At 29.4% G+C, this 11062-nt stretch overlaps 1 protein-coding gene across 1 annotated transcript; it reads right to left on the reverse strand.

Annotated features, from left to right (window-relative positions):
- Positions 1–7304: 7304 nt before the first annotated feature.
- On the reverse strand, positions 7305–8413 carry LOC110627101 (ethylene-responsive transcription factor LEP). Its single transcript, XM_021773344.2, has one exon. The coding sequence runs from the start codon at positions 8338–8340 to the stop codon at positions 7504–7506; it is 837 nt and encodes a 278-aa protein (XP_021629036.1). The 5' UTR covers positions 8341–8413; the 3' UTR covers positions 7305–7503.
- Positions 8414–11062: the final 2649 nt, after the last annotated feature.

Here is an 11062-nt window from a genome sequence, read left to right on the forward strand (position 1 = left end):
GGTTGTCTGCCATGGTCAAACTTCACTCTGATACCAATATGATAAAGGACTGATTAGACTCCGTCAAGAGTTTTAACCAATATTGTTTGGCTAAAACGATATAAGAGAAAAGATAGGCTAGAAGACGAAAAGTATTATTGAAATTCTTCAAAGATTGTAAAGTGAGTTTCTAATAGCTAAGGGAGTCTATTTATAATAGAAAAAAAAATTCTAATATGCAAAATTATAAAAATATCTAAAAAAATAATTAAAATACAAAATTGACTCTCTAAACGATAGAATTCTAAGATCGAACTTTGTGACTAGGCTTATAGCCTTTGTCACATTTTTGAAAGTCGTTCGTTTCGAAATTCCCTTTTCGAAAAGCTATCGTGGATCTCCATCGGACGTCAGCAACAAAAATTAGGCCCAATCCAAGTCTGCCATAAAATCCAAGGCTAGTTGCTCTGTGTCAATGTGCCTATTATGATACTTGCCATTTAAAAGAAAAGCTAATTAATACCCGTTGATAAAAAGTTGCTTCCTGTGTATAGCGGTGAATATAAAAGCATAAGTGATAGAAGTAACATAATGGAAAAATGATGCAACCATAAAATTAAAATTAAATACATAAAAAGCAACACAACCATAAAACTAAGATTAGTACCAATGTCCTGTACAAAAACCAAATACAAAATGTAAAGTAGAAGCAAACCTAAGGAGGAGACAAGAAAAAAGAAAATAGAGGCATAAGCTATAAGGCCTAAAACCTCAGGCAAAACAACAAAAAAGGCCACAGAAGAACATTTGATTCAAAACAGATTGTCATTCACCATATCATTGATAAAAGACTTAATAATCTTCAAAGTTTTGGTTAGCCTTTGGATATTTTTCTTCAACATTTTAAATTTATAGGCCAAGAAAGCATACAATGCTTGCAAGGCCTGTAGTTGACCCTAGCTATCAATATACTTGGCTTGAAGATGGCGAGAGCCTGTGTATAGCTTTCTTTCATAATAGACAATTCTCTGTAGTTATAGTCATGTATTTCAAATTCATACATAGCTCTTAAAGCATCCAAAGCTGACATCGTGGCTATATATTTAGCCTCTTTTATATTCACAATACTCATCTCAATTCTGTCAGCCATAGCTTTGCTCCTTTGTGAATCATGGTGCAAAAAAATGCACTTAACATAAAAGCACCCTTCATCTGTAGTCTCTAACTGGTAGGAGGGGGGCAACAAATCCAGCTTAGAAAGGATTTCAGACAATATATTTTCAAGTGTAATCCTAATGATCATTGTCTAAAGAGGAAGAGAAAAATAAGTAAATGAAAACATGCGTGTAGAAATCAGTAGAAACCTCAATCTAAAGACATCTGTATAGCACAAACAGGCCAATGACAAAGATCACCATCCAACCAAACGTCTTATGCAATTGAGTCTTTTTTAGACGAATAGGTCGTCTACATTGCAAAATCGTGTTCTTTGCATATAAAAAAGGCCTGAATGATGTATATCAATGTAAGTTTCATGCAAAGTCTACCAGCCTGAGTGTTCATAATTCCCAGCTTCTTTAAAACATGTATCCACAATGGTTCCCAAAAATACAAGTTTTTCTATTGCTGCATTAACCATTGAATCCACCCCATTCCTTTTCTACCTTTTCAAATAGTTAAGATCTAGCAGTCCAAGTTTCTTTAACACAGCAGATGTTTATAATGTCTTTCAATATGGTATGTCACTGTTGAAGGTATATATATATATATATATATATATATATATATATAATATGAGAGGCCTTTAAAATTTTTTGGTTTCTATCTCCATTCAGCAGTTTCCATTGAGTCAAACAATAATAGCTCTTGGTTCAAGCCAAAAATTGCAAATCCCCACATAGACTAACAAAAGTAAGAAAAAAAAATAAACAATGAGGATAACTACCTTAGAATAGTAGTGAACAGAAAAGAGCTGCAAAATAAAGAACAAAACAAAGAAGTAAAGTCAATAAAGAGAAATACAACCACAAATAAAATAGATAAACAATTATGAGAACATTGACTGAAATAAATTGATAAGCTATGGAATAAATATGACACCAGTTAATACAAAACCTTCGGGCGTCTATGAAAGATTAAGGATAGGCAACTGTAAAAGAAAAGGAAGAATGCATTAGAGAGGGCTACAATGAAGTGAAGGAGAAGCTGAGTTAAAAAATAGAAGAAAGGAGAGAACCTGAGAGAAAAGATGGTTGAATGAAAATGGGAAAACTAAACTGAAGATATAAATAAGATCAGAACCGTGATTAGCGAAGGGAAGAGACTGCTCATCTTCTCTGCTGTTCTAATCATTTCCTCTAATAAAAAATAAAAAATAATGGAAATACTGACAGTGAAGTGATAGTATTTTGGCTGGAGAAGTAATCTCCTTAGGAATAGAAAGTGTAAACAGTGTTTAGTTGTATAGAACTTGAACAAAGGCAACCAAGAAGATATAATTACTCTTCGTTAAAGGTGTGAAGAAGCAGGCTGCATTAAATGCTCAAAATATCTAGCGAGCCTGTTAAAAAATGGAAAGGGCATGTACTATTCACAACAGTACACTGTTCAGATCTTGGAATGTGATTATCTCTTAACAGAATTTCAATGCATTTATATTCAAGGACTCTGACTGAGAAGCCATATATTATAACTCTTTTGCTCGGGCTTCATTTAATGAATGGAAGCTTCCAACATCGAAAAAAAAAGCTCGCTTAACTGTTAATGAACACTGAATTGTTGCAATCATGCTTTAAAATCACCTGTTTGCACCATTTCAGGATCTCTATATGAAGTGCCTATCATTGAGTTGAAGCTTGTAATGTCTAAGAATGAAAAGAGTTGAAAATGCTTTACTATATATTGATGTTTTATAGATTTGAAAATGTTGCATTACGACAGTGCACTGTTTAGATCATGGCCTGTGATTATCTCTTAACAAAATTTCTATGCATTTTTATCCAGGGACTCTGACTGAGAAGCCATATATTTGTAACTCTTTTGCTGTGCTTCATTTAATGAATGGAAGCTTCCAACGCTCGAACAGAAAAAGCTCGCTTAACTTGTTTACACCATTTCAGCATTTCTATATGAAGTACCTGTCATTGAGTTGAAGCTTATAATGTCTAAGAATTAAAAGTTCTTCAACGACAAATGATTTATTGTGTATTGATATTAATATAGACTTGAAAATATTTTATTATATATTGATGTTGAAAATATTTTATTATATATTGATGTTTTACAGATCTGAAAACGCTACATGTATGCAACCATTGTGTTTAACCAAATTCACACTATTTTTGTCTTCCATCACTGCCTTTTAATGAGCTTTCATTCTAGTAGGGAAAGGAGAATAAAAAAAAAGAGACAATGGAGTCTAAATGAATTGCCAAAGGGTGTAGATTGCACTGTAAAGTCTAGATTAGTTGCTGAAGGCTGTAGGTTGCACTATTCACGGCCTTTCGGTGAGCTTTCATTCTAGTAGGGGAAGGGAAAGAAAGAAAAGAGGAGATGGAACTAGGAAAAAATACAGCGTCATTTTGGTAAAGGAATGAGGGTTCTAAAACGGCACCGTTTTATTGGTCAATGCCAGACAAGAGAGGACGTGGAAAGAATTAAAAACCAAGAGAAAAGAAAAGAGGAGAATGAGAGTATTTAGAAGGGTAAATGCGTAATTGGATGAAGTCAAAATCAATTGACGAATATTGTAGATCGCACTGCTTACGGGCTAGCCGCCCTTTATTATATAGTTATAGATATGTTTCATTCTATTCAATTTTCTCCATCAATTTTGATAATATAATTGAATTAAATTAAAATTGAAATGTGAAAAATTTATAATTGAAACAAAATTTATATATTTACTGTATTTTTGCATGTCACTGATAATAGTAAAAATAATAAGAATTAATTATGAATGAGTCCTTAGACTTCTAGAACAAGTCCTTAAACTTCTTGATTGTTAAGGGTTTGTCAATAAAAGAGGGCAGCGCAAGACCCAGGGCTACTGTAGGCCATAAAAGTTTCAATCTCCACCAGAGTAAAAAAGCAGTGATTTGAATCACCTAAAACTAATTGAAAGAGCATAGAAAAAGATAGACAGAAGCACACAACGCAACAAGACATAAAAAGAAAAAATAGTAGCCGTCGTATCCTTACCTTAAAAATTTTGTTGCCAACAAAATAAAAACTTAACTAAACCCAATCCAAAGAGTAACCATGCATGAGAGAACCACAGTAGGGCCAAGGGGTTATTGCTCCTTTGAAATTTTAAAGTTTTTTAAGTATATTTAAGTAATTTTTTTTAATTCTAAATAAATGTGAGAAAAATTATTATTAAATTTCTAAATTTTTAAAAAATTTATTACTTCATTCCTATTTAAAAATTATAACATTAACCTATATTGAATATTTATATTTTTAATGGGTGATTTACAATTTAGTCCCTGGGTATTATCATTATTAACAAGTCAGTCCCTATATTTTTAGAAACCTATTAAAACGTCCTTATGTTTTATTTTCGTCAACGAAATAGTCCTTCCGTCCTATTTTCCGTTAAAATTAGATAAAGGAGGAGAGAGAAAATTTTTAAAATCCAATTTTACCCTCAAATAAAACCATTTATTTAGTCCTTGTATATTACAATTATTAACAAGTTAGTCCTTACATTTTCAAAAATCTATTAAAATATTTTTATCTTTTTTCATATCTATTAAAAAGTCCTTATCGTTTTTTTTCGTCAATGAAATAGTCCCTATCTTTTCTCATATCTATTAAAACATCCTTATCGTTTTTTTATGTCAACGAAATAGTCCCTCCTCATCGTTTCTTTCTGTCAACGAAATCATCCCTCCCTATATTTTTAAAAATTTATTAAAACGTCCTTATTGTTTCTTTTTGTCAACAAAATAGTCCCTATCTTTTCTCAGATCTATTAAAATGTCCTTATCGTTTCTTTTTGTCAACGAAATAGTCCCCGTCTTTTCTTTTGTCCTCCTCCTCCTCCTCCGAAAAAGAAGAAGAAGAAGAAGAGAAAGAAGAAGAAGAAGAAGGAGGAGGAGGAGAAGAAGGAGAAGAAGGAGAAGAAGAAGAAGAAGAAGGAGAAGAAGAAGAAGAAGAAGAAGAAGAAGAAGAAGAAGAAGTGAAAGAAGAAGAAGAAGAAGAAGGAGGAGGAGGAGGAGGAGGAGGAGGAGGAGGAGGAGAAGAAGAAGAAGAAGAAGAAGAAGAAGAAGAAGAAGAAGAAGAAGAAGAATGAAGAAGAAGAAGAATGAGAAGAAGAAGAAGAATGAGAAGAAGAAGAAGAAGAGAAAGAAGAAAAAGGAGAAGGAGAAGGAGAAAAATAATGGGGGGTAATATAGTCTTTTACTATATTTTTAACGGCAAAAATAGACAGAAGGACTATTTCGTTGACGGAGAGAAAACATAAGGACGTTTTAATAGGTTTCTAAAAATACAGGGACTGACTTATTAATAATGGTAATATCCAGGGACTAAATCGTAAATCACCCATTTTTAATTCATATAATTTTAAATATATATATTATTTAGTACTTCAATGTGGCCCTCTGAAATGTTTTAAATTATTTAGGTGTGTTTAGGTAATTTTTCTTTAATTCTAAATAAATGGGAAAAAAAGTATTATTAGGTCCCTAAATTTTTAAAAAATTTATTAGCTCAACCTTATTCGAAAATTATGACATTAATCTATATTGAATATTTATTTTTTTAATCCATATAATTTTAAATATATATATTATTTGGTATCTATTTACGTGACCTCTTAAAATTTTTTAAATTATCTAAGTATATTTAGATAATTTTCCTTTAACTTTAAATAAATGAGAAAAAATTATTATTAAGTTCTTAAATTTTTAAAAAATTTATTAGTTCATCCTTATTTAAAAATTATATCATTAAACTATATTGAATATTTATAGGTTTAATCCATATAATTTTAAATATACATATTATTTAATACTATAAATTTAAATATCCAAGCTATTTATTTTTTTTATCAAAATCTAAATAAATTCACTAATAATCGTTTAATACAATTTATTAAACAACTTAATTTTATAAAATATAAAAATATTTCCACTCGTATTATTTTAATATAAAAATAAACTAGTGAATTTCTAAAACTTAAAAATTTAATAATCATTCTCTCATGAATAAAATCGTAACACTAAATATTATTTTTATAGTAATAAACTACTCCGTTTTATTTTAATTTAAAAAATTTATTTTTAATCTTTGATATTTCAATTTCAAAGTATACTAATTTTTTTTAAAAAAATATTATAAGCTAAGTTATTCATATTTATTTTTTATGATAATTTTTTAATAATAATTAATAATAGTTATTTTTATTTATTTTTACTTATGTAATTGAAATTATATATAAAATTATTTAAATTTATAAAAAATAAAATTTAAATTTTTAGAAAAAAATACTATGAGTAATAGTTAGATTATTTAATATGTTTATAAATTATTTATATATAGAAAAAAATAAATTTAATAAGTTATGAATTAGATTAAATTTATTTAAAAAATAAATTATAAATACAAATAAAATTAAATAGTATTTATGTAAGTAATAGGTTAAACTATTCAAACTAAAAAAAATTAAATAAAAAAATTCATTCAACTTTACAACATTTTATCTATGTAAATTTTTTCTCATTATTTTGAATCCCAACCTGAAAATTTTATCATTAATATATATATTAACAAAAAAAAATTAAATGAATAAATTAAAAAAATTTACTAAATAAATTAAATTGACTTTCTAACTTAAATTTTTAAATCCGTAACTGACCGATCACAGGATTGAGGACAAAAAGGTCGGATCAACCTAGCAGAAGAGAGGCCTCGAAAGGGAGAAACAAGAGATGCTGGTGAGAATTAACGGGAACAATAAAGGCAATTGATGAGCATTACTTCTTCATAGAAACTCAATATCGCACCATATAAAACAATCTTTAGCCATGGCCCTGAGAATTTTGACCCCATATAAACCAACCGTAGCATCCTGGCCCCGCCCAAATGTCTGTTATCGCCTGATAGTATCCAAAGTATTCCTCCACTTTTTCAATGAAAATTTTAGGCAACTTTATATTTGAATTTTCATTTTATTACACAAATTTTCCGACCCAAGTATAGTTTTTTTTTTGTTTTTGGTCCCTTGAGCTTGGGCCAATTAACTCCACAGTTAGGGACCAAGTACAGAAGAAAATTGGCGATTTATGGCTGGGAAAACACTGCCAAAATGGGAGACAAAGTGGAAACAATGTCATTTTATAATATAAACTCCACTTGGATAACATATTTAATTATATATATTTATATAAACAACTCCATTAATTAATTTGGTCTGTTCTCACTCTCTCACCACCACAGCCCATAATAGGAAAACCAAAAAATTAAAAAAAATTAAAACATTTGAGACTGAGGACACATCAGCCAAACACAGCTTTATCATCAGAAGAAGTAAGCCGAGGAACCCAAATCAAAACCATCTGGCACCGTCTCCGAAACCGGTGGCATCCTGCTAAAAAGCGGGCTATGAACATACTCGCCACCATCAAACCCGAAATATGGTCCACCTGACTCGAACCCGTTTGTCATTATGGTTTGATCTTCGAAACCCATTAATCCTGATGAAGTCATATCATAACCCGAATTGTGAATGCCTGAAGAATCAACCGAGCTCGAGAAGCTGCTCGATATGTCACAAGGCAATGGCGGAAGTTCATCGTTAGTAATAACTGGGAGTTGTTCGTGATGATATGTAGTAGTAGTGGAGGAGCAACCCCACATTTCTTCTCCATCCATTGAAGGAAACCCGAAGCATTGGGACGAGCTGAAATCCTGCTGGTTATTGAAAATGGAGGGTGGGTCTGGCTGATGAGAGGGAGGCAGAAAAATTGAAGATGAAGAGAAGTTATTTTCTTGTTGTTGTTGACTCTGCTGCTGTAGAGCTTGCATTTGTTGCTGCTCATCAGGGGAGATAATGGAAGTGACAGAAGAACCAGCAGGCATATCAGAGTAAACAAAGTTGGTGCGAGCTCGAGAGCCACGCATGGAACGAGCGGCTCTGTCATAGGCCAACGCAGCTTCTTCGGCGGTGTCAAAAGTACCTAACCAATGGCGTTCTTTAGTAGAAGGGTCTCTAATCTCGGCTGCATATCTTCCCCATGGCCGTCTCCGAACACCCAGAAACCTTCCACCACCGCCAGCAGCAGCAGCAGCAGCTTGTGACGGTTCCTGTGGTTGGGTGGCTTGCTTCTTCTTAGACTTGGAAGGAGATGGATTCATGATGAAGGAAAAAAGAGAAAGGATTGGATTTTGATTTGATGGGGTTTTGATTTCTCTCTTATTCTTTGCTGTTTTGTCTGGTAGTTTTGTTGTGTTGTTAGCGTTTCATGTGAGCTGTTTATATAAGATGGCGCCTTTGTCCGAGTCTTTCCTATCTGCAATTACAGATTTTGTCCCTAACATCTTTAAAATTTCTTCTATATCCTTTGCACTTTTGCAATATTTTTCATTTTTCATACCGACAAGCTTTGGTGACATAAAACTCAAATTTAATCCTTTAACCATAAATTGTACATGAACATGTACATGTGTGTATTTTATTCATTTATCAAAAATTTGAATTTAAATAATAATAATAATAAATAAATAAATAAAAATTTTAGATTTTTGAAATAATAGTTTACTTGTAGCATAAATTAAATTTTTTGTCTAAACTATAGATTAATAATATGGTAGACAATGGAATAAGATGATAACTTCAACTTTACTTTTTAACCGTTTATATTAAGATTTTATAATGTTATTGAAAATAAAATGATGATGTGGTTGAATTAGAACTATATAAGAATATAAGAAAAAAAATGTAAAGCGGTGGTGGGTGTACATGACAGTCATTGCAACTTTCAAGTCAGTATAACAAGAAAATATAATAAATTACTTAAAATTTAAATAATATTCAAGAATAGTATATCTTCACTTCCGTAATCGTTCTCTTTTTATATTGTAAAAAAGTATATATAAATATAATATTTTTTGATAATTCAATAATAATATGGTCGACTAGTTGATAAATAATTTTTATTGACTAACTAGTCGAAAATCTTGTAATCACAAGCGTGAATGAAATCTGTTAAATTGTAGTTGTTAACAGTAATTATTTTTTTATAAAATTCCATCCTAAAGTTATGAGTGCGAGTGTTGTCCAATTTAAGATCGATCTATTTTGAAGTGCTTGGTATCATTTTTCTTTTTAGATTTAAACACCGTGGTCGTCAGGTTCTTTCTTTTTATAGGTTCTTTCTTTTTATAGTAGAATCGCGTATTAATTTATTAAATTCTTATCATATAGTCCAATTTTATAATAACATTGACTATTTTCGACAAGTCTCATATAACATCACATTCAATTATATTAAAATATTTAAAATATTTTTTTCATAGAAATACATATATCTTTCACACAGGTAAAAAATAAATAAATTAAACTTATTCAAATGTAGAAATAAAAAATGAATTAAATTATGTGAAAATTTTTGTTTTTGTCTCAAACAGATTTTTCATTTCCCACACATATAGAAATGCCATGAAAAATGGAAATTTTAACTTATCCAAGAAATGTAAATGAAACTTTTTTTTTTCTTAATCCCATCATATATATATATATATATATATATATATATTTATTTATTTATATATAGGGAAACTTATAAAAAAATTAAATGTCTAATTAGGGTTTCATATTATGAACCAGCAATTGAAGCTTAGATACTTGTTAGTAATAATATTTATGTAGATTTGAAAAACCAATCCCACTCAGACTCAGCTCTCCCCTTTTTTTAAAAAAAAAAAAATAATAAATCTTAATTATCAAATTAAGTCTCTATAATAGTTTTACAAAAAAACATTTTATGCATTTTCTAAGATGCACTTAAAAATTTTAATTAATTAAAAATATTTTATTAATTAAAAATATAATATAATCATTTTTTAAAAAAATAATTTTATTTTTTTAAATTATTTTTTAAATTTTAAGAATATTATCAATACTATTACATATAAATTTATTAATGTTTTTATTTTAAAATTATAATAAATAAATTATTTTACTGATAAGTGTTTTTCATAAAAAATATCTTTTGATGAAAAAATTTAAAAAAAAAAAGTTATTTTATTCAAATAAATAAAGTCTAAAATAAAAAGGAAAGAACCCAAATACATAATTCACTTTATATATATATACAGGGATGAAACTACGTTGTGGACCCTTAAAATTTTTATTTATAATCATATGTTCTAGAAATTTTATTAAAAATATAGTTTTGGCCCTGTATATATAATATTCTTATATTTTTCATTATTTTTATTAAATATATGTAATTTTTTTATACCGTTATTATTTTCGGTCCATAATGTAATCAAAACATAAATATTTTTAGTCCTGTAATATGATCGAAAAATAAAATTATATTGTAATTGATTAAATTTATAAAAAAAAAATATAAGGTGGGTGATGTCTAAGGTAGTTAACATTAGAACAATTGGTACTCACCCTCGTAACGCCAGACTCTTATGTGGAGAGGTCTTGGGTTCGAGTGGTGGGGGAGGCGACCTAATATTCCTATGTGGGGAATATTGGGCCAAATCCCATTGGCCTCGTGTGGTCATGGGACAAATCCTGCCCGGCAGTTGTGAGGCCAATGGGATGGATCACGGGAGTAAGTAGTTAGTAAATTTGAAAATAGAGTGAGTATAAAGAATTATTTAGAATTTAAAAGTAATTGTGTAAAAATTATATATTTTTATCTCAGTGATTCGTTAGGTTTTATATTATGAGAGAAGGAAATTAAATATAATATTTTTTAATAATTTAGTGATTATGTGGTTGGCTATTTGATAAAAAATTTCACCGATTTAGCTGTTAAGTGATTTTATGATTATAAAATTAATGAAAATTTATTAGACTGTACTAACTAATTTCATATGAAAACTCTACCTCTTTAAA

This window comes from Manihot esculenta, chromosome 11 (assembly GCF_001659605.2).
Source record: "Manihot esculenta cultivar AM560-2 chromosome 11, M.esculenta_v8, whole genome shotgun sequence".
Lineage (NCBI taxonomy): Eukaryota > Viridiplantae > Streptophyta > Magnoliopsida > Malpighiales > Euphorbiaceae > Manihot > Manihot esculenta.